Raw genomic sequence first — 26,153 nt, forward strand, 5'->3', positions numbered from 1 at the left:
GGCTTATTATACAGGAAGAACATGAAAGAGAAGATTTTATCTATAAAATCTAAAATGTTCATGTACTAATCACCATTCATTACCAGTATCTACGTGTTTATATGAATAACATCAAGCTTGAAATTACTCATTTAATGACAATAGTGAACAGATTATTGTGCTGCACCTTCGTAGAACAATTACAATCTTTGATATTGCAAGTACATATTTTTCTTGATTAAATATATTATTTACTTACACGTTAGGTCCATTGTGTGAACCACATAGTGTCCCCATTACTAGAGAGCTGGGGGCTGCCTGCCCATTGCCCTCCAGAGCCAGCAGTCATTCTGTCAAGATATATCCAAGAAGTATCAATTTCTATTTTCTTTGAGACACACATGCGGAGAAAAGAACTAGAGAATGTGTTATGTACAAACAGAACATTTCACATGTGTCACCATTTGTTGTTTTAAAAAAAAGAAAGAAATAAAGAAAATTTTGGCCATTAGTTAGAATCTTGAAAGATTATGAGTGCTTTGTGTATCATAATTTACATGGAATTCTGATGTAATTTGTGTATTCTACAGATGTTGACGGAAGTATCTTATCAGGTTATTGTTTCACCAAAATTGCAATGCATATGTGACAAAAACTTCATTTCCATTTTAATACAATGACAGCTCTACAGAGTATTTGATTTTCATAACACTAGTTTGTAATATGAATGTCCTATACAACTGAAAATTATTTATTGATTGTAGGTAGCTGCAATAAACATTTCTCTTTATCAATGAATACTGTAATGGAATTGATCAAAGGCTCAACTTTAACTACATATAGTTATTGTCAATAGATTTAAGGAAAGGCTTACCTGATAAACTGCATAAATTTGTTGCACAATACAAATTAATTCAAAAGTATTATTTCACATTTCTTATAATTTTAATTACAATAATATTAGTTCTAATATCTTTCAAAGAACTTTTTTTCCGTTTGAAGTCAATGACATTGAAATTGTTAATTATGAATTTCAGATCAGTTTCAAAGCAAAGGATGTAGATAAGTATGTCGTTTTTTGTGTAAAAGAATCACTTTGATATGTGTATAATATTTGTTGTTGTTAGTGAATTATGTGGGGCTGCTGTTATAAGTGACTGGTTTTATATTATGCACATGTTGCTTTGTGTCTCTGACTATTTTCTTTGAAGGATAATCATGTGGAAGGGTGGAGTAAATGTGATAATTGTGAGGATGAAGATCTGTGACTTTTATTGCTGGTATTAAGAAATTCTACAGTTAAATAATCGAATATCTTTTTGTAGAGAAGTACTCAGGTATGGTGGTAGCTGCATATATGTTCGAGAATATAGAGACTTCACTCACATAACCAAATTTGACAGCTTATCTAAAGAAAGAGACATAGAAATCTCAATAGTAGAACTGCCAACTAGAAATGCTGTAATCATCTGTGTATATAGGTCACCAGATGGTGATAAAAAAAAGTTTTTTACAATCATATGGAAGAGCTGTCAGAGGATTTCAGCACCCTCAAAAAAATATTGTATGTAGAGATTTCAATGTTGTTTTCTCTAAACCCAGTAAATTTAAAGATGAAATCAAAGATTTACTGAAGTCCTTTAACCTAAAACTAACTATAACTAACGCAACTTGTATAACCACTACATCTGCAACAACCATAGATCAGGTGTTTGTAAATACAGATAAATATACCTGCAACACACAGACTGCAAACACTGGTTTTAGTGATCACAGTGCCCAAATACTAACAACCGCTATCCCAGGAAACACAAAAGCCCAGAAAACTAGAGCTATCGTCAGGATGTTTAACACTGAAAACATAGATTACTTTTTTCTCTCTTGAGAAGAGAAATCTGGACTGACATTTACAGTTCAAACAACACAGATGACAATTTTGATAAATGTATGGCCACAGACAAACATTTTTTTTGAAATAGCATTTCCTAAACAAACATCACTTATAAATTCTGTACACAAATCAAATAAATGGATCACAACAGGAATAAAAATATCATGCCAGAATAAAAGGAACCTACTTGAATACTCAAAGCAATCCATAAATCCTGTATTTATCAACTACTTTAAACAATACAAACAAATACTTAGACATGTTATAACAAAAGCAAAGAAAATGGAAATTGACAAACAAATTAAAAAGTCCAGAAATAAGATTAAAGCAACCTGGAGTATCATCAAAAGAGAAACAGGTACTACATCATTAGGCCATGAAAATATAGAACTTCATGAAAACAACAATAAAATAATCATCCCCACAGTAATGGCTAATAAATTTAACAACTACTTTTCTAATGTAGCACACCATCTGATTACCAAACATTACAACTCACAACCAGACAGCAATACACTCCAGTCAGATACAAAAATTTTTACAAGAACCCTATTTATGTCTCCTACGACACCTGAGGAATTGTCTGTCATTATAAAAAGGTTACTGAATAAATATTCAGCAGGTACTGATTTTATCATCAAAGCAAGTGTAACCTCTATCGTAGGACCATTAACAGATATTTTCAATTCATCATTTATGAGTGGGATATTCCCAAAAAAAATCTGAAAATGGCAAAAGTGACACCACTGTACTAGAAAGGGGACAAACATGAAGCTGCAAACTGTAGACCTGTATCAGTATTGTCAGGCTTTGGCAAAATTCTTGAAAAACTGTTTCTTGGAAGGCTGACAGCATTTCTAAATAAAGAAAACATAATGAGTAATGCACAACATGTATTCAGAACTGGCAGAGCAACACAGTCAGCTATTTATACATTCTTAAATAAAATTCTAACTGCATTAGATAATAAGCAACATATGTCTGGCATATTTCTTGACCTTAGTAAAGAATTCGCTGTAATTGATCATAATATTGTGTTGTAGAAACTAGGTAATTATAGAATACCAGGCCTGCCAAACAAGTGGATACATTCCTACATTCATGACCATCAACAGATCACTCAAATAAAATACAAAGACATAAAAACACAAAAATTTGTAATTTTTACAGTAATGCACAAAAACGTTACATATGGAGCTCCTCAAGGGTCAGTTCTTGGGCCAATTCTTTTCATTCTTTATGTTAATGATTTGTCAGAAAAAATAACTAAAGGGACAACAGTATTTTTTTGCAGATGACACAAATATCCTAATCAAATCATGTGATCAGGAAAGCCTACAAAAAACAGCTACATATTGCCAGATAAAAACAAAAGGGTGTTATAGCTATATTTTTGTAACTGTTTCTCTCAAAACTAATCAAACTATACCCACTCAAAAAAGCAACCAGTAAACAGCTGATTACAAAATTTACCAGTGATTATTTAAAGCAAGGTGGGGAACCTAAAACTTTCCTGTCAGATAATGAGCCACAGTTCACATCTCAGACACAGAAGGATTTCATGGACCATACCACAATTAGACACATCTTAATCTCTATCTTATCATCTGTCCAGCAATCGATCTGAAAGGTACATGAAGGAAAGGCCTTATAGAATTTCCTGTAATAAAAACCACATGTCAGGGATTTTGAAGATATCATGAAGCAGCCTGCAACATATATCACTGGATTCTCACCCTTCAAAGTCACACATTACAGAAGACCAGTAAGTTTCTATACAGAAAATATAGAATATCCAGCTTTTAGAATCATGTCTCCACAGGAAAGGGAAGTCAGTGTCAGGAATAGTGTGAAAAAAACAAGTATAAATAAGAAAGAGAAGGCAAGTTGCAAAAAGAAAGTTTTCAAAATTTAAAGTGGAGGACTTGGTATTAATGAAATCTTAGGATAAATCAAAAATAATGACTGCTAAAGTAAAAAAGGTTTTTGACATATAAATAGGTCCCTTTGAGGGAATAGAAAACTCACATTCCAATGTATTTCAGTTGGTGTATGCAAAGTCCAGAAAGTTATTTGTATTATGCAGTGTCACTGAACTAAAGCTGTATCTAATGGCAAAGCCCTGTCAAATTAACCATGAAACAGTATAATAACATAGTTCTGCAAACTATGACAGCAAACTAATCTTCTTACCTGTGTGTATTAAATGCCTTATAGTCATTCACCACACTATTTATACATTTGTCTTTGTTATGAAACTCATCTAACACCTATTACTTGCATGAATATCTAGTTGTGAAAAATTAGAATAACTCTAAAACAGTAAACACAAATTCTCAAAGGAAAAGTTGTGGTAGAGGAAGGTCAGACAGACATTGTTGGCTATAATAAATGAAATTTTAAATATATTATGCAAGCTACAAAAATGTATGAAAGTTGTGTAAGGGGCATGTATCAAACCAGAGGGTGGGGGGTCAGACTGGGGTGTCTGCCCCAGGTGGCAATTTCAGAGGATGCAAAATTCGTATTCTTGATGAAGAAAAACTTGTTTCACAAAGCGCCTAGCATCCAGTGCACATTGGTCTGTCTACAGTTCGTATGATTTTGAAATGCATCCTTGTCATTTTTTGGACATTTTTGAACATATTCTAAGTTGATTATGAATCACAAGTTGATTTTTGGATGCATGGATAATGTACGTTGTATCTCTGCCAGGTGGACCCTGTCGCATCTAGTAATAAAAAACTGTCCCGCAGACAGGGATGGGGCTATACTATGTGAGCTGAATAAACCCAAAAGGGTGAATGTCAATCACTGCTTTTTTATGTGGTTGGCTGGGTGTGCAAATGATAAGCATTGTTATAATTCTTAGCGAAATCCATAGATTCAGACTACCAGAGTGGAAAAAATGATTAACAGGAATAACAGGTACGAAAGATTACGTATTATCTTCTCGGTGTATCTAAGAAAATGAAATTTTTGCCAGAACTCTATACTACTAAGGGTTAGTTGTGCAGTCTCCGGTTAGTGGCCACTTAAGTTCTATGCTTGGAATATCACGGAAAATGCTTTATACAAACACATAACAATGCCTAACCGGATAATAAATGCAGGGTAACTGAACTTCTGATTCTGACAGGGTTAGTGAAGTTGACCAGAGACTACATTTTGACAATGACAGGAATAGTTACAGAATTACTGATGACAAGATTGTTTGTTAGACTAAGGAAGGAGAAGAAATGGGATAATCACAGAAAGTGTATGGAAGAATATGTTTCCAAATTTATACAAAAATGTCATACGACTACTACTTTTCAATCACATGCTTGAGAAACAGGAGCATATGAATGAAATGTAAAACTATTCCCTAACCTAAAACTTTTTCCTCGTAGTAGGCCTAATAGGCAGTTGATATTGGTACTTTGTGAATTATATTCTGTTGTGTTATTTATGCAAATGAGGTAGATAAAAATGACCATTTGTGCCAAGACAGTCTCACTTATTTGTTATGAGTTACAATTACTACAATATTAAAAGGCCTGTTTCATTTTATGTAGCAGATAGTGACAAAATACACATAATCAAATCGAGAAACCACACCAGTCTTGGGTACAATCCATCAATTCATATTAACTGCTTTTTCTGTATTAGACAATGACATTTTTATTTTGTATGTAGAAAAATGTTTGACTAACTTTGATGAGGTAATAGATTCTTTTGCAGAAAGGAAAGCACGCTGTGTAAACCTGTAGCAAAATCAGAGAAAGAAATAATTTTGGGACCTAAGAATTGAAGAAATGTGACTGTCTTGCTTGTCTCTTGTCTTTACTGATTTTATGTTTCCTATATTTAATTTTATGTCATACAAATGAGGAAGTTATTAGCTAATATGCAATAAAGGGTGCGAATTTTCTGAAGAGTTCTTAGTCTCCTGGTCACAAACAATCCCACCCAGTATTAATTGTGAGTTTTTTTTTTTTTAAGGGAGGTAGAATGTCAAACTGGCCGATCAGGAGCAGTAGAGGCACCACAGCTCATTTTAAGTTCCATTATCCTGAATATAGGTTTGATGGCTTCCATTACAAAATATACATGTTTGAATTCCACAGAGTGGAATACAGTGATGTGTGGTAGAAGAATGCTGCTTGAAGACGTGTGGCACTGCACTTTGGCACACTTAAGACCAAGTAGCATATCTTACATTTCCTTGAACATGTATGTTTTACGTATCAAACTCTTCGGAAAGATGTGCCTACAAAATGAACATACTTTTGAAAAATTGACTTTTTTTAAAATTTTTGATGTCATATCTCGAAATAACATAGATCTGGATCTGATGATGACTATCAGTGCAAGGAGATATAATCCAAATTGTAATCAAACCAGTTTTATAACATAATAGAAAAATGCTAAATCTCTGTAAAATAAGTTCTCTACCATTTTCATATTACGTTCAGAGGAAAAGCAGAAAGGGTTATAACTATATTTAACTGTTTATTAGTGCATGCAAGCAAAAGTCAGTTTTGCACAACTGCATTTATATTTCTAAAACACATGTATTAGTTCTACATTTTGATTCAAAGATCGACTAATGACCGAAACAATAGCATAATTGCAAGAATCAAAGTTATTAAAACAAAATTGTTGAATTGACTAGCAAATGTGGCATTACCCTATTTTTGTGTACAAAGAAAGGGAAAGTGCTTTGTCAGTCAGAGAGATGTTAGTGGTGGTTGTGTCTTTATAAATTGCGATTGATATACAGCAGTAATGAGGAAACGACATAGCTTTTGGAAATAAACAGGAAACATCTTGTGTCCAGTTTAATAATTAAATGACCCACTGCCCAGCTTTTGAAAACAGCTTGAGAAAGCTGAAGCAGACTGGTGCACCAACTACATAAGTACCAGAATTCAAATATTAAATTTCATGTATGCCCCTCCACATATAACTACAAGCACTGACATATAAACAGTTGTACTGTCATCATTGGCAGAAGAGCTAGGCAGCAATCTAATGCTTTTTATATATGAAAAGGGTTTTCAGCATGAGATACTTAGACAAAACAATTAAGCAAGACAACGAAATGTTTGATTTAGTCAAACAGAGGGATGACAATGTAAAAAATATGTTAGCAGAAATAGTTCAGTTTATGAAACAGCATTGAATCTAAAATTAGTAACACTTCCAGAATATAATAGAATCAATTATATGAGTTAATCACTCAATTATTAATCTTGAACAGCATGTGAACCAGAAAGTTGCAAGTCTTGAACAGTCATTCCCACAGGTGATTCATAACCTTGCACAGAAAATAATGATTTGGAAACCAGAGTTTTGGCTGCAGAAACCAAAGTGCAAAAGCACAATGAAAGCTGAGTAATAAAATCAAACAAGTCAAAGATACAGAAAAAATGTTTGTACTGAAATCAAAAACATGGACTAAATTTTAAAATCTTGTATCTCAAGTGTAGGAACACAATTAGCTATTGTTGAAAGTAATTTTGATGAGAATGTTAAAATAGTTAGTCAAATAAACTCTAATGAAATAGTGAACACCAACAATGTATCTAATTTGCAAAATTCTATTTCTGTGATTTTCCAAAAAACTTGAACATTTAAGTAATGATATAGTTAGCAGAAATCTTTTCAGTAGCTCATGTACCATGCTGGCTAATATTCCTGTGAAAAACTTTTCAGGTGAAGGCAGTTTACACCCAGTTAACTTTTTACAAAATTATAAAGAAAATTTTGTACCTAGTGTGAGCGACAGTATGAAAACCAAGTTGTTTAAAATTTTTTTGGAAGTGGAAGCTTGGTCAGGGGCAAATCAAAATTCATCTGTAGACATGTCATCTGCAGGTTATCAAAAAAGTTTAGTATGTTCTGGTCTGAAACTGTACAAGCTAAGCTGAAAAGTGAATTTTTGAGTGTACCACATTTCAGGGAAAGACATGGTAGCATAATACAATTTTGCAAAAGTCAAATAAAGAAATTAACTCGTTTAGACAAACCATTTGATGAAATGACACAGATATATTCTTTAAAAAGACCACTGCCAGCTGAAATTCAATGGGATGTAGTGTATGGGCCAGATAACACTATGAATTAATTAGACAGAATTGTGGACAAAATGAGTGAACAATGTCACAATTACCAGCAGAGGGGAGGGAATCAATATTTAGGAGATGCTAATCATGAAAGAAGAAAACAAATGACGGTAATAACTTTCATTCAAGTAGACACCAGACAAACGACTGGGATAAAAGCAGGAGTATAGGATTTGACAACACAAACAGGAATTGCCATAGACACAATGACATGCAGAGGCAAAAATATTAAAACAAACCAGATGGTGAGAAACTAATAGTCACTCTATTTGTGGTCTGCAATTTAGGGGTGGATGAATAGTAATAAATAAACCAACAGGAATGTAGAACATAAAGATTCAAGTGAAGTAATCAGTAATTATTTTAAAAGTGTATACTACCTTATTAATGTAATGTCTGTTGAAAAAGAAAGTTTTAAATGAATCAAATGGGAAACTGCAGATAAGGATAATAAACACACATCTAATTAAGAGAAGTATGAAGAAGATGACATATTTGACTTATCAGGGTTCATGAATGGTTAGCAGCTTGTCACTTGTCAGAAAATGAGATGCTAACTAATTTAAATTGTTATTTAGGAATTAAAGAGCTAATGAAAGAACCAGATAAGAAAGATGTGACCATTGTGTTAATTGAAAACTTAAGTACAAACAGTGAGAAAGAGTGAGGGATGAAGATACTGATGATAATTGTGATAATAATGATATGAAGTCTATGGTGATTCAGAGATACCTGATAAAGAGGAGAAATACAGGGTGATTCAAAAAGAATACCACAACTTTAGGAATTTAAAACTCTGCAACGACAAAAGGCAGAGCTAAGCACTATCTGTCGGCGAATTAAGGGAGCTATAAAGTTTCATTTAGTTGTACATTTGTTCGCTTGAGGCGCTGTTGACTAGGCGTCAGCATCAGTTGATGCTAAGATGGCGACCGCTCAACAGAAAGCTTTTTGTGTTATTGAGTACGGCAGAAGTGAATCGACGACAGTTGTTCAGCGTGCATTTCGAACGAAGTATGGTGTTAAACCTCCTGATAGGTGGTGTATTAAATGTTGGTATAAACAGTTTACAGAGAATGGGTGTTTGTGCAAAGGGAAAAGTTCTGGATGGCCGAGAACGAGTGATGAAAATGTAGCACGCACCCAGCAAGCATTTGTTCGCAGCCCAGGAAAATCGACTCGCAGAGCTAGCAGAGAGCTGCAAATTCCACAATCAACTGTATGGAGAGTCCTACTTAAAAGGTTAGTTATGAAACCTTATCGTCTGAAATTGGTTCAAGCACTGTCTGCAGCTGATAAGATTAAAAGAATCGATTTCTGTGATTTTATCCTTGCTCAAATGGAAACAGATGAATCTTTCGTTTCAAAGATTGTGTTTAGTGATGAAGCAACTTTCCACACTAACGGGAAAGTCAACCGTCACAATGTCTGTATATGGGGCACTGAGAATCCGCGGGAAACAACTCAGTATGAACGTGACTCGCCTAAGGTGAACGTTTTCTGTGCCATTTCAGCCAATAAAGTTTTTGGTCCCTTTTTCTTCGAAGGTGCTACTGTAACTGGACTACAGTATCTGGAGATGTTAGAGAATTGGCTGTTCCCTCAGCTCAAACAAGAAGCACAACAATTCATATTTCAGCAGGATGGAGCGCCACCACATTGGCATTTATCTGTCCGTAACTACCTGAACGTCAACTACCCGAGGCGATGGATCGGCCGCCAGGCAGCCCGTGACAGAGCACTTCATCACTGTCCTCCAAGAAGCCCTGATCTTACCCCCTGCGATTTTTGCTTATGGGGGTATGTTAAGGATATGGTGTTTCGGCCACCTCTCCCAGCCACCATTGATGATTTGAAACGAGAAATAACAGCAGCTATCCAAACTGTTACGCCTGATATGCTACAGAGAGTGTGGAACGAGTTGGAGTATCGGGTCGATATTGCTCAAGTGTCTGGAGGGGGCCATATTGAACATCTCTGAACTTGTTTTTGAGTGAAAAAAAACCTTTTTAAATACTCTTTGTAATGATGTATAACAGAAGGTTATATTATGTTTCTTTCATTAAATACACATTTTTAAAGTTGTGGTATTCTTTTTGAATCACCCTGTATATTGTATGTTTCAAAGAGGACATAGAAGCATTCGGAACAGATGAGGATACAGTAACTGTAAAAGAGTTGTAGAGATATCCAAATACCCTGCCAAAGGTTTAAGTATTAATGATAGTGTGGCAGCTAGTGAGTACTGTAATTTAATTTCTTGTAAAAGACCATGTGTAGATTATGATGATATTCTAGTTACCAAATACAAAAGTGAAGGTAAGTTATCTGATGAAATGGGTAAAGGTGGATTATTTCTTTGTGACCTGGGGCCAAATACTGATGCTATTAATCAAATAAGAATTTCAGGCAAATGGTTATCAGTGTGTGTGATACTGTGTATTCTTGTTGATGGAATAAGATTAAGTGCACATCTGAAAATGTCATGGTGGTGAACAGTGTGAAGCAGACAAAATTAGTTGTATTGATAAAATTGTTGGTAAGAATGGTAATAATGATGATGTTTATGTTAATATAATGAAAGAATATGATGTAATGATGATAGTAGATGTGACACTAGACCTGGAGGTCATTGTTTCAAAGAAATTTATGGTGATATATTACATGAAACTATTAGTTCTGAAAAAAGTGGTTAAGTATGCAGTCCATTTATCAAAGTATTGATTGATTTTTGGGAAGGCAGACACCTAATAGTCACAGATAGTGACTATTAGGTGTCTGCCTTCCCAAAAATCAATCAATACTTTGATAAATGGACTGCATACTTAACCACTTTTTTCAGAACTAATAGTTTCATGTAATATATCACCATAAATTTCTTTGAAACAATGACCTCCAGGTCTAGTGTCACATCTACTATCATCATTACATCATATTCTTTCATTATATTAACATAAACATCATCATTATTACCATTCTTACCAACAATTTTATCAATACAACTAATTTTGTCTGCTTCACACTGTTCACCACCACAGATAGTGAGGTGAACTGAGACATGAAAAAGATTATATATTTAGTTGGTTTAAAAATAAAAGATGCAACAGGAAGACACAATAGGTAGTAAAAAATCAAACTACACTCACTTTTACTATTGAAGAAGTTACCTTTGCACATGGATGTTTAATTATACCTGAACTTAGTGAAGACTTTATACTAAGAATATCTTGGATAAGAGCTGTGATTGCAGGGTTTGACTAGGGAGAACAGAAGCTTCCCATAACAGCACCAAATGGGCAGTTTTATTAAACCAAATGTAACTTGTTATGTCAATAAGATTAAGAGCATTAAATTTCCAAAAGAAGGAGAACTTGTGGATAGAGGTATACTACGGTTAGACACAAATGCAGCAGAATATAAGAAACTTGTAGATGCAGAAATCTCTGAAACAGGACTTACAGACAAACAAAAACCTGAGTTCAAATCTTTATTGTGTGAATACAGTGACGTTTTAACAACAGTCCAGGAGAAGTCAAAGGATATTAGTGTACTCAATAATTAAAGTAGCATTAACCATTTTCCACAAAACCATATTGGGAACCTATAGCTAAATGAGCTGTTGTTGAGAATGAGTTACAAAAAATGGAAACATATGGTAGTATTGAAAGAAGTCTCAGTTCACATAATCTACTTGTGATTGCATCAAAGCAGGATTGGGGAGAGATGCTAGTTTTGGATTCTAGATATCTGATTAAATTTTTGTACAGAGGAAGAGACCAGCCTTTGTACAATTACAAACATAAATTGAAAACACTTCTGATTATATCAAATTTAATTTAACATCAGGTTTGCATAAGCTTCCATTAGCACCATTGCCCAGAAAGCATACTGAATTTCTTTATGGTGGAGTATGTTAGCAATATTTTGTTGTATCTCTCAGTGTGAAGTCATTAGTAGCAGAATTCATTAGAGCTATAGACAGCTGGACCACAGCGTCTACAGTCATCAGGATAATGTCATGCAGAATGTGATAGTGAGGATGTGTCAAAAGCCTGAAAGCATCACGGCAACATTACTGTCAGTTTATATATTATATTAAAAAAAAGTACAGCATTGTCTTCCCCATATTGCTGGCAGCCAGGTAAGCCAAAGAGCACTCGAGTAATGGCTGCTACATCAGGGATGGTTGCTGACTCTGTAGCACTGCAACACAGCCAGTGCTATTCAGTGGCCTGCAATCCTCTCACTGAATTACCAAGCACTCTCCTTTACAATGCAGACTGTTCCCCAGAAAGACTGCCTACAGCTCTGAATGAGATGGCCGTAGTCATGGAGAGCTATGTCGTGGTCTGTCTGCGAGTCAGGGAGCAACAATTACTCTGCTCCCCAGGAACGATGTAGCTTATCAGCTTGCCAAGATCCATCAGTGAGGCCTGTACAGGCCCTAGTGTTGTAAGGCACCACAGACTTCCCATCAGTGATGGCAAGAATGAGGCAGCAGCGGAGTTCATCAGGTCTAGTTGGCAATTGCATTGTAGATTGTAGTCTGCATCTATGTCTACATGATTATTCTGCTATTCACAATAACATGCTTGGCAGAGGGTTTGATGAACCACCTTCAAGCTGTCTCCCTACCATTCCACTCTCAAACAGTGTGTGGGAAAAGCGAACACTCAAATTTTTCCGTGTGAGCCCCGATTTCTCTTATTTTATTGTGACGATCATTTCTCCCTATGTAGGTGGGTGCCAAAAGAATGTTTTCACAATTGGAGGGGAAAATTGGTGATTGAAATTTCATGAGAAGATCCTGTCACAATGAAAAATGCCTTTGTTTTAATGATTGCCACTCCAATTCACGTATCATGTCTCTGGTACTGTCTCCCCTTTTTGTGATAATACAAAACAAGCTGCCCTTCTTTGAACTTTTTTGATGACATCTGTCAGTCCCACCTGATGTGGATCCCACACCACACAGCAGTACTCCAGAATGGGGGGGGGGGGGGGGGCAGCATGGTGTCAGCAGTCTCTGTAGTAGACCTGTTCCACCTCCACTTCTAAGTGTTCTGCCAGTGAATCGCAGTCTTTGATTTGCTCTACCCACAACAGTATCCATGTAATCGTTCCACTTTAGGTTATTTGTAATTGTAATCCCTAAGTGTTCTGTTGAATTTACAGGATTCAGATTTGTGTGACTAATCACTTAATCGAAATTTAGCTGATTTCTTTTAGTACTCAAGTGAATAATTTCACACCTTTCTTGATTCAGGGTCAATTGCCACCTTTCACACCACACAGATATCTTATCTAAATCATTTTGCAATTCGGTTTGGCCATCTGATGACTTTACAAGATGGTAAATGACAGCATCATCTGCAAACAATCTAAGAGGTCTACCCAGATAGCCTCCTATGTCAATAACATAGATCAGGAACAATAGAGGGCCTACAACACTTCCTTGGGGAACGCCAGATATTACTTCTGTTTTACTCAATGACTTTCCATCTATTACTATGAACTGTGACCTTCCTGCAAGGAATCACAAATCCAGTAGCACAAATGAGGCAGTATTCCATAGGCATGCTGTTTGGACAGAAGATGCTTATGAGGAACAGTGTTGAAAGCCTTCTGGAAATCTAAAAATATGGAATCAGTTTGACATTCCCTGTCGATAGCACTCATTACTTCATGAGTATAAAGAGTTGGTTGTGTTTCACAAGAACAATATTTTCTGAATCCGTGCTGACTATGTGTAAATAATTTTTTTTCTTTGAGGTAATTCATAATGTTCAAACACAGTAAATGTTCCAAAACCCTACTGCAAATTGACGTTAGTGATATGGGTCTGTAATTCAGTGGATTACTCCTATTTCCCTTTTTGGGTATTGGTGTGACTTGAGCAATTTTCCAGTCTTTAGGTACGGATCTTTCTGTGAGTGAGTGGTTGCATATAATTGCTAAATATGGAGTTACTGTATCAGCATACTCTGAACAGAACCTGACTGGTATAAAATCGGGACCGGAGGCCTTGCCTTTATTGAGTGATTTAAGCTGCTTTGCTATACTGAGGATATCTACTTCTTTGTTTCTCATCTTGGCAGTTGTTCTTGATTGGAATTCAGGAATATTCTTTGGTGAAGGAGTTTCGGAAAACTGTATTTAATAACTCTGCTTTAGTGGCACTGTCATCAGTGACTTCACCATTGTTCTCACGCATTGAAGGTATTGATTGCGTCTTGCCACTGGTGTGCTTTATGTATGACCGGAATTTCTTTGGATTTTCTGCCAGATTCTGAGACAGAGTTTCATTGTGGAAATTGTTAATAGCATCTTGCATTGAAATACGCACTATATTTTGAACTTCTGTAAAACTTTGCCAATCTTGGGGATTTTGCATTCTTTTAAATTTGGCATGCTTTTTTCGATGCTTCTGCAACAGCGATCTGACCAATTTTGTGTACCATGAGGGATCAGTACCATCACTTATTAATTTATGTAGTATATATCTCTCAATTGTCGTCAATACTATCTCTTTGAAATCACTCCACATCTTATCTATGCTTACATGATCAGATCAGGAGTGGAGACTGTCACTTAAAAAGGTGTTAGGTGCATTTTATGAGCTTTTTTTAAATAGGTGTACTTTGTGTTTCTTTTTTATGGTTATGAGTGTTACAGTATTCAGTCTAGCAGCAACTGCCTTGTGGTCACTATTCCCTGTATTTGTCATGATACTACCTATTTGTCCAGGATTATTTGTTGCTAAGAGGTCAAATATGCTTTCGCAACCATTTATGCTTTGAGTGGTCTCATGAACCAATTGTTCAAAATAATTTTCTGAGAAAGCGTTCAGTAGAATTTTCGATGATATTTTTATGCCTGCTGCTGGCATTAAATGTATAATTTTTCGAGCATATCGAGGGTAGATTGAAGTCACCACTGACTATAATTGTATGAGTGGGTTACTTACTTGAAATGAGACTTCAGTTTTCTTTGATCTGTTCAGCAACTATATCTTCGGAATCAGGGGTCAGTAAAATGATCCAGTAAATAGTTTAGCCTGATTGTCAGGTATAACCTCTACCCATACTATTTTGAGGAAGTATCTACTTCAATTTCACTCCAAGGTAAACTACTCCACCACCAACCGGCTTTAGCCAGCTTTCCATACCTATAACTATTTGAGCTTCAGTGCTTTCAATTAGAGCTTGGAGCTTTAGTTCTTCCCCAATCTAGCTATGACAATTTACAACTTGTTTCTACAACTATCTTGCTGTATTTTGCCTGCCCCCTTTCAGATGGATGCCCTTTCTGTGTTTTCCTGGGACACTCTAACCTAAAAAAAACCGCTCACTCCCTTCCACACAGCCCCCAGTACCCAAGTAGCCTTTTCCTGTGTGTAGTGGACACCTTACCTATTAAGCGGAACCCAGAAACCTGCCACCCAATGACGCAAGTCAAGGAATCTGCAGTGTACATGGTCACAGAACTGCCTGAGCCTCTGATTTAGACCCTGCACTCGCCTCTGCACCAAAGGACCGGTGAGTTCTATTAATGATGCTGCAGATGGTAATCTCGCAAGCAAGACTGGCAGTCTTTACCATTTCTGCTACCTGCCCGAAACCAGAGAGAATCTCCTCCAATCCAAAGTTACACATGTCATTGTTACCAACATTAGCCACCAACTGCAGTTGGCTGCACCCTGTACTCTTCATGGCATTCGAAAGCACCCTTTCCACATCTGGGATGATTCTCCTGGTATGCACACTGAGTGCACACTGGCTTCCTTCCCCTCCTTGACAGCCATGTTCATAAGAGGCCGCATTATGCGCCTAATGTTGGAGCTCCCAACTACCAGCAAACCCACCCTCTGTGAATGCCCAGACCATGCAGGCCGAAAAGCTTCCTCTGGAAGAGGATGGACGGCTGCATCCAGTTTAGAGACTTTGTCAGCCACAGATAATACCCAAAACCAAACAAACAGGTGAGGCGCTGTGATCGGCCTGTCAGGAAGTCTTTTGCTGCCTGTCAGACTTTGGAATTATCTCCCACTCGACCACAGGTGAGGGATCAATCTCAGTGTAGGCAGTTCCTGGGGTGGCCACAGCAGTGGATTGATCGGTGGACATGTCGGACGTGCTTGACGTCCCTCGCATCCCTGTGTCTGACCCCACCACAGTGATGCCCTGGGCAGCAGCCTCAAGCTGTGTGATGGAAGCTAACACCGTCTGGATCTGTGAGCAAAGGGTCACCAACTCAACCCGCATCTGTACACAGCAATCACAGTTCATATCCATTACTGAAGTCACTCCTGTTTGAAGCTCGTCAAAATATATGACACATGAATGGTGTACTCGCCAGGAACTGGAGGTGCTCTGTCACTAACAGTCTAACAACTCTGAGCTGTTCTGCTACACTGTTATTAAAATAAAAGGTTGTGCCTAGTAAACACTCAAACATGCAATAAATTGGAAAAATAAAATAGTAACTACACAGATAAATGAAAATAAATTGCTCCTGTTTGACACTCATAAAAATATGTAACAAACTAATGTGTACTCGTCTTATTAGCAGCAGGAACTCAAGGTGCTCTGTCACTGATGTTCTATCCAAAACTGTCATCTCAGTAGATCTCAGACAGAGCAGAGCAGAAACAGCTTGATAGTAGTAGTTGTAACACTGAATCACAACTGAGAACTAAACTGTGGAAGTGAGGGTATAAGTACTCATTGAGTTATGCTGATGACATTATTCTCAGGAAGGGATATCCAAACGTGCTCTAGTTCTCTGAGCTCATCACCGCTCTTGGTCACATCAGGATGTCACAACTTCATCTTTCAGATGCCCTTTTCTGCTGTGTGAGTAACTGAATAGTTACTCTTGCATTATATCTGAGCTTTCTTGTGACACTTTGAGCAAGCCACATTATGATGTTATCTCTATGTCGTCATGATGTCAGTTTTCCCCATCTGCTTGCTTGAGCACTCAGCTTGTCCTGAGGGTTGCAGTAGCTTCCACATTTGCAGCTGCTTCATCAGTGTTTCTCACTTGCTGGCATTCTGCCTGGCCTATGGAGTTGCCAGGGATAAACTTCAACAATTTATTTAATATCTGCCTGCAATACTATTCTGGGATATGACAATTCCCCCTTCCTTTAGAAAATTAGCCTCAGATTTTCCTGCTTGGAATATCTCTTAAACAATCTGATCATATATATTTGACATCAATAACTATACACTGTGTGGTTTGGTTGTTGTTCTGCACTCAAGGAGCTGAACCACACATCTCATAGGTTGACCCTTAATCCTATAACATTACACTCTACATTAAGCCCATTGAACATGTCATTTTAGCTGACAGTCTTTCATAAATTTACAAATTTACCTACTAGTTTACATATAATCACTTATTAATGCTTAGCTCTATTAACAAACAAGCAGACAGGTATCTGGTGTACAGGTAACTCTGAGCAGTTTACAGATCCTCATCTAAAGTGAAAGTAGATTACACAAGTTGCAATCAGAACCACTGTAGCACTGGAAGATGTAACACTAATAGTTCTAATGTTATGACGTTACTTATCAAGATATTCCTGCATGTGCTGAAGTATTTGCTCTGCTGTAATTTGTTTTTTTTGTGTCTCTACAGGTTCATCTAGTGAGTGAAGGATGTGTGAGTTCAGGGTATTATTCAGGAACATTAGGTTTTGAGTTGGCAGCACCTCCAGCAGTTTCTCCAGTTAATATTACATGGGTTGTTATCACTTAATTGTAGTCATACCGGTGGACATAGTTGTGTCACATGTCATACTGCTTATTAATATTACACTGTCCTGCAATTCCATTCTGATCATCCCCTTCAGTTTCCCCTTTTTGTAACAATTTATGGTTACTATTTCTGGTTAAAAAATTGAGTAGACCCAGTGTGCCCATTTTCTGGAAATGACAGTGCAAGGCTAACAATTCCCTTTCACATTTAGTTGCTTCAGTTTTCCCCAAGAAAATTCAAATGCCTGTGCGTGAGTCTGTACCTCTCTACTTGGGCAGATCATAATATTTTTCTTCTGACAGCCCCTGTAAGTCTTCCAGTGACATCAGAAGGTAGGCTTCTCTTTGTTCTGAACTTACCAATACTTCCCACGCCTGGCCTGTACCCATTTTCTTGCAGTTTTTCACTTCTGCTCCCTCCTTCTAAAGGTGAGTCTACATGGAATGAACAACACAACCACAATCTACAATGAAAGCAACTTTGTTCTATCCCTTGGCATAGTTTACCAACAAAGAAAACAAGCCATCTAAAACATGCGATACATAGTAAAAAGCAAACAATAAGCTCCAAATACCCCTTAATAAACTAGGCAAAGACAATCAGTGTACAAAACAACCATTTAATCTAAAAAATTGATGATAGCCCTAGTCTTTGGAAAGTAGCTGATGAATTCTTAAGTCCAAACAGCATTCAAGATTCCTGGAAACAGCACCAGAGGACACTAAAAGTGATCTTCAGCTGCTCCTCTTGTGCTGCTTCTAGTTGATGATATCCACTATTCAAATCCATTGTCGAAAAATATCTGCACTGATCCAAGCCATCCAGAGTCCCTGTTATGTATGGTATGGAATACACATTGCTAGCAATTCTTGCATTAGGTTATTGTAATCACAGCAAAGTTTGTGTTTCTTAAAGCCATCCAGTGACTTCTTTGGGATCATGATGATGGCTGCTTTCCACAGGCTGTCACTATGTTTAATAATCCCATCACACAGTTGTTGATTACTAAATTCTCCCATCAGTGATTGCACACTTCTCAAGTCTCTGTATGGTTTTCAATAGACTGGACCATTGTTCTCTGTTGGTATTCTGTGCTGCATGACTGGTGTCGCTGGTATAGGACCACTTGGATTAAATAAATCAGTAAACTGCAGTAACAAGGCTTCAATTGCCTTCCTATCATTTCTATGTAAGTTCTTTACTTCCAATGTAATGCAGATACATTGATAGTTTGTTTATGTCAAAGATCCTCACTTGACCTATCTATGTCATCCTTCTCTAAGACATCTAAATTAGCAGTCTGTAAACTCTTTGGCAAACTCACCCCATCCATGCCAAAATTATCAAAACTGACTGGAACCAAAAATCTACAACCATTTCACTGGCATGCGCTACACTTCTGCATATAAAACACCTCTTTGCTCTCCAGTGGCTTACAACACATAATATTACCTTTGGTATGTCTGTACTTACAATAACCCAGACCAACTTCCCTGTTCCTTGTGATATACTATAATGTGAACAGATCTAGAGTACAAGGGTCTGCAGTTTATTTGTTGCCACCTTCACAATTGGTAGACATTGTTACATTTGCAGTTGTTCCACCTCGTGGAAACAGTGACCCTCTGAGCTCAACTGTGTACTCTCTAAGGTAAATTTTTGCATGATGTTTATCAAATAAGTCAGGTCCTAGGATCGCACAGTATCCTCATCAACATGTGGCAACACTTCCATATCCTCATGAAATCTCTTAATTCCTCCATGAAAACTAAACAGTGTTGTCCTCAATGATGTTGATCATTGTCACTCATCCTATGTAACATATATCATGGAGACCTGTCTGTCTCTACACAGGAGGTCCAGATGACACGTGAGCACCTGTGTCGACCAAAAATTTATGTTCCCTACTATTTAAAGTTCCTAACAAGCAGCACTCCATCTTTGCATATATTTTTTCAGTCCTTTGTTCTACTGGGAATTCCATATGATGAATGAGACACTCATATGTACACATCTATAACACTTTACCCCAGAGAAGAAAATACTATGGTCAAACTGTCTCTGAGTGGCAATGTCGATTTCTTCCAGCTGTGTGGTGATTTTAGTAGGAGCAGAAATCATCTGGGTTCTCTATCCTGGATCTTCTTGACATCTCAGCAAAAATGCACTTCACAAATACCTCCAAGGCCCTATTCTCCACTTCTGACAGAATGACTCTTGTCAGTCTATGAATTCTGCATCAGTTCATATGTTTGTGCATTAATCTTCCTAATACTGTATGAGAAGGACTCCACCATTTAGATGTGTTTGTGTGAAAATCCACTGAGTTTCTCTCTAAAAAAATGTGGTGCTATTTGGTTTACGATATTGCTAGATAAGTCTGTTAGCCATTTCACCAAATGTTTGCATCTTATTCAGTGTCTCACGTTACATAATGTTTGTCTTTGGTCACTCACTAACCACAACCTACCCATACTCAAGGAAGTTTCATCATTCCTGTTTTCAGTTTAGTGGGAGCTTTCACATTGTTAATAGAAACATGCACAAACACACAGTCATTTTTCACAGTACAGGAGCTACCAGATTAGTTGCTGTGGTATCAATGGGTATATTTAACAAGGCATTTGTCTCTTCCAAATCAGATAGTGGTTACCTCCTAATGGTTCCAGCACCGCTAGTTTGTTAGAAATGCATCATTCACCTTTTACTGTTTACCTGTAGTTAACAACAACATGGCTATTTCCCATTTTAAGGCTGGTGACAGGTGACCTTTTTGGATGGATCACATTTTATGCTCCATTGGACAGAGGTTTTGTCATCATGTATGGCGTGAAATGTTTTACAGAAAACACCCTGCAAGCGTCATGGTCTGAGGAATGTTTTCATGCCATTTCCTGAGTGATCTCACTCTTTCTAATTGATGAGTTACCCCTGGAAATTATTACATAAGACATTATTGAGTAGAAATGTGAAGTATATGTCAGGAGGTTGATTTGTTTGCTTCCAAGACTAGTAATTACATGAAGAGCAAAAGTAGCCAAATTTAATTGTTGAGAATCTCAGTAAAATGCTTCTTCCAGTTCAGGTTTACACAGATACGTTCATTCAAAAATGTGGAGCACTGTACATTATTCCCTGACTTGTTCATGTGCTACATCTGTTGCTGGTATGACTTTGTTTTACAGAATAGAATATAGTGTTTTCCTTAAAATTTATGGAGGGCCCATTTGCAGAGACCCTCTGAATAATGTTTTGAAAAACATCATGAATAATTTCTTCTGTTGCTTTATCTCCAGTGGGATTATTATTACACTAATATTGTCTGCAGTCCCAATTCTTCTTGTTGGATGTTAAGTGGAAGGTTATTCACATGTATAAGAAGTTGGAATGACTCAAAATTGTGCCTTGTGCACTCCTTTTGTGATTCATCTCATCATTAAAATTTTCCTACTCTTCTAACATCATTTGAATTATTCAGCACAATGTTTGACATTCTCTTTGTCAAGTATGATTCCGGCCAGTTGTTTGTAAAGCCAGCAGTTCCATTCAAATTATGTCTTTCTGAGAGAGCGACATTTTTGCACAATCAGGCACTAAGAAAGTTCACAAAAATACCAACTGATGATGTGTTATTATTTAATACATGTAATATTTGGTGGGTGAACATATAAACTTGCCAACAGCCTTGCCACAGCAAAACACTGGTTCCTGTCTGCTCACCAGAGTTAAGCATTGTCAGGCTTGGCTAGCTAGCACTTGGATGGCTAACCATCCAGTTCTGCCAAGTGCGGTTGGCAAGTAGGTTGCACTCAACCCTTGTGAGGCCAACTGAGGATCAAATATGACTGAGAAGTAACGGCTCTGGACACAAAAACTCACGATGGCCAGGAGAGTAGTGTGCTGACCACATGCCCTCCATATTCCCACTCAGTGGCACCTAGCCAAAGAGGATGACACAGGAGTTGGACACCATCAATGGGCCTTCTGAGGCGTCTTCAAATAGAGTTTAGAATGGATAAATAGCATTCTTATTATACATTCAAAAATTCTTCGTTCCATCACTGATGGGTTGCCAAAGAATTTTTTTGAGTGAATAAGTGACTACTTCTTGCACAACACTAATACTGTGTGCTTAAAAATGTAAACCATTTATCTGTCTTTTATTATATTTATGATTGGTATGCTTGTTTTCAAACTGTGATTGTTTGTCAACAATATTTGTACAGTGTACAGGTGTTGTCAGCATGACCAACTGTCTAAACAGCTGTCTACAAGAAGTTGCAGAGTGGACAGCATATATTAGCCTCCTTACACATTTCTGTGCAATAAACACTTTCATGCTCAATATCACATTATCCCAGAATATTATGCCATAAGATATTAGTGAATGAAAACAGGGAAAAGTAAGTCAGTTTTTCAACACTTTTATTTCCAAAATATTATATTATCCATAATGTAACCAAAGATTGTTACTGATGGAATAGAAGATGCAACAAGTCTGCTAAAGAGACTGCCTACACTACACTTGTCCATCAGCTTCTGGAGTATTGCTGCATGGTATGCAATCCATATCAGATAGCACTGACAGGGGGTTGAAAATGTTCAAAGAAGGGAAGCTAATTCTGCATTATTGTGGAACAGGGGAGAGGGGTCATGAATATGATGTGTGTGTTGGTGTGGCAATCATTAAAATAAAGGCATTTTTCTTTGTGATGAAATCTTTTCATGAAATATCAATCACCAAATTTCACCTCCAGATGCAAAAATATTTTGTCGGCGCCCATCTACATAGGGAGAAATGGCCATTGTAAGAAAATAAAAGAAATCAGAGCTCCCATGGAAATATCTGTGTGTTTTCTTTGTCCTATGCACTGTTTCAAGTGGAATGGTAGTGAAGTAGTCTGAAAGCAGTCACGTGGATGTGGATGGAGAGCTAAGACATTTAAGAAGATGAGTAACATGTGACTTCCAGTTCAGGTTGTTATCAGTATAAACATCTAAGAATTTAGAATTGTTTCATTTACTGTTTTAACCTCATGCATTATCTCTAATGATGTAATCATGGTCAGAATTTGCAGAGAACCAGTTTTATCAAGAAAATACTATTTACATTCTCAAATATTGAAGTTACCCCATTGGGTCTGTTTATAATACTGGTATTTTCAGCAATGGGAACTTTTTCTCCTTCTTGGATATATGATGGAAGATAATTACCAATAATGAGTTTTGTGGCTCTGTGGTACATGTGTGGTGATTGTTCCCTATTATGTAGATGCTGAGTTTCTTAGTGCAGCAGTCTGCTTCCTCTTAGTTAGATAGGATGGAAACCTGTTACTAACAAGATCTTTGACCCCATAATATTTGAGCTTCTTTAACAGAATGCTGTAAACTACACAATCAAACGCTTTTGACAAGCTATAGACAACATCAGATGCCAATATTTTGTCACTTAAATTTTTTAATAGCTTGCTTTACACATGTTTAGATGGCAGTACCTCAACTGGTTTTCTTGATATAGTTTGTCAAATAAATGAAAAGGTGGCTTGAGTGGATGAACTTCCACAACATATATTATATCTCATTACTCTATAAGTTAATGACTGTTGAAATGATGTAATAATTTCTATAAGGTTTTCTCGCATAAAAAAGAAAACAAGAGGTAATTAATTATGTGAAAACTGCTTCCAGCTATCATCTTAATAAGGTTGAAAGGTACATTCACAAAAGTTGCCACATTCAGTGGTATTCAGTTGATGCATTCTATTTGTTCCCATGAACTGTAAGTTGTTCAGAAATAGTGACTGACTATGTTGTACACAACACTCCATAGAATGGTGTGTATGAGCATCTAATAACTTAGTATCAACTACATATCAGCAATGAAACCAAAGTTTTCAGTCTATATTTGTAGTTTTATTTATGTTGTATACAATAAAGAATACTTACAACTACTGCTGGCTCTTGCTGACATTTCCATCCTCAATTGTCTTCAGGTTGTGAACAGAGTATCTGTTGTAGAAACCCCAGATACTCTTCATCAACTTGTCATTATATTTAGTGGGCAACTCTTCCATAACTGAAAAATAAAACATTTTAAATGACACGACATCATCCCAAATTCAGACTGAAATGCCATGCAGCATTTTATAAAGCATGGTACAATTCATTTTAACTTGAGTCATTACAGTTATGAAGACAGTGAGCACATTTTACACAAATGAAGCACATGTGAATTTGATGAATTATCTTTGCAGTCATTTACATGCTGCTTAAAATGGATTGAAACAATAAAAACAATCAAATATAGATAAAATTATTTAAATGGATAGATAAAAAATCTACTCACCAAGTGGCAGCAGAAGACACACATAAAAGATTGTTGTGATTGGCAAACTTTCAGAGCCAGTAGCTCCTTCTTCAGGCATAAGGGTTGAAGGGGGAGGAAGAAGGGTGAAGGAAAAGGACAGGAGATGTCTAAGAAATGGGGTAGATTTTGCGAAAGCCACCCAGAACCACGGGTCAGAGGAGACATACCGTGTGAGATGAGAAGGAAAGACATTGTTGACCAGTATGGGATGAGAAGGAAAGACCTGCCAACAATCAGTCTTTCCTTCTCATCTCATATGGTAACCCTCCCCTGACCCGCAGTTTTGAGTGGCTTTTGCAAAATCTACCCCATTTCCTAGACATCTCCAGTCCTTTTCCTTGACCCTTCTTCCTTACCCTTCAACCCTTCTCCCTGAAGAAGGAGCCACTGGCTCTGAAAGCTTGCCAGTCACAACAGTCTTTTATGTGTGTGCTCTGCTGCCACTTGGTGAGTAGATTTTTTTTATCTATCCATTCAAAAAACATTAAAATGGATTGTGTTTGATCCCTAATGTTAGTAAAAATTCATATAGTAATATGGTCAGTGTAAGGTGACAATAAACGAGACAATGGGAGGGGTGTGGGGGGGGGGGGGGGGGTGGTTGGAGGGGTGTGTGTGCATCAGTAAGTTACCGCCATTCTCATTTGTTAAATGCCTGTCTGTTTGTTGCCTAATCTATTAAGTAATCTATGATAATTGTAATAAAATTAAAACTCATTCTAAAGTGTACTTTGAATCAAAAAAATTATATTAAACAGCAACTTTCTAACTGTACATTAATTGCAGGAAAATGCATGTGGCTAGGTAAGATCTTTATACACACGCAAATACACTGGTTAGCCAAACATTTCAGGTATGTAACAGACATTTCAAACATTTTCAGAACATGTAACATTTAGGTTCATAAATGCTGTTGTATTCTCTTTTCTGTGTTCCATAAATCCCGTCATGGAGGAGATGATTTAGGGATGTGGAATGTGTACATTAACAGCAGAAGCCAATGCTGGTTAACTTCTGCAAAGCATGTTAATAACACATTATGACTAGTGATAGTCTACTAACTTAGACTGTCATAGGAATTATAAATAAAATTGTTCAAAAAAGGTTTTTCTACACTGCACATCTGCAAAAATTTGTAAGCTTAGATTTAAAGAGAGAAGCAAATGAAAGAATAAATTAATGAAAAGCACCAGTTTGCTTTTGTTCTACAATATTACTTTTATTGTTAACCGGTTTTCGGCTTACAAAACCATCTTCCGACATTTACTGAGTAATATCACCAAAGAAGTTACAATGTTTGCAAAGAACATTGGAAGAGAAGTAAACTGATGCTTTTCATTTATTATAATATTGTTCTACCAAGAATCAACGGAAGATTCTGTTAACATGAAAGAATAAACCTTATGGAGGGGGAAAAACTGTATTGTGAAATACAAAAACAATAAACAAGATAAAGGCAATCTCTTTGAAAGTGCACAAAATGTGAAATCAAAATATGCATTGCTCCAACAGATACATAGTAATATGCATGGATATTCCTTGGCAATCTGTCAGTTGTGTGAGGTAAGTTACTGTCAGTCCTATACATGACTAATCCACCTCCCTGCTGAAACTGTGGGTCTGCAAGCCTGAGACATGCATTCATACCAGCTCATTCCGTGTTCTTGTATGACAATCATGAGGTGTCAGACAAATCCTGCATTTATTGGTGAAGAAAATCCAATGTCATTCTTCCATATTCCATTCCAGATGTCCCCTGGTCCACCTTCCTCACACACAACAGAGTGTCTAGGGATGGGAGGGTGTTGTGCTCTTGTTAGTAATTGATACCTAGAGGCCTTATTGATCATTTGGACATGATGAAGTACTATATACCATAGATCGACACAGTCCTCCAAGTTGTACCAATAAGGCGGCATGCAGTTCTGCAGCATTTTCCTCTGGAGTCATTCTCCAAACTGAAGTTCAGACGAAACATTTTACAAAACCGGGCAATAAACAACAATACCTCCCTTTTGAAGCTGTGACACTTCCATGTCAA

General features: G+C 36.9%; 1 protein-coding gene across 1 annotated transcript in view; it reads right to left on the reverse strand.

The window, feature by feature from the left end:
* Window positions 1–232: 232 nt before the first annotated feature.
* The window catches only part of LOC126458098 (uncharacterized), a 51,935-nt gene continuing 26,014 nt past the window's right edge, over window positions 233–26,153 (reverse strand). The window contains exons 3-4 of the mRNA XM_050094924.1: window positions 23,692–23,821; window positions 233–329 (exon numbers count right to left, since the gene is read on the reverse strand). Coding sequence (XP_049950881.1) covers window positions 23,694–23,821 — 128 coding nt within the window. The 3' untranslated portion in view covers window positions 233–329; window positions 23,692–23,693. The remainder of the gene's footprint in view (window positions 330–23,691; window positions 23,822–26,153) is intronic.

The sequence above is a fragment of the Schistocerca serialis genome, chromosome 2 (assembly GCF_023864345.2).
Source record: "Schistocerca serialis cubense isolate TAMUIC-IGC-003099 chromosome 2, iqSchSeri2.2, whole genome shotgun sequence".
Classification (NCBI taxonomy): domain Eukaryota; kingdom Metazoa; phylum Arthropoda; class Insecta; order Orthoptera; family Acrididae; genus Schistocerca; species Schistocerca serialis.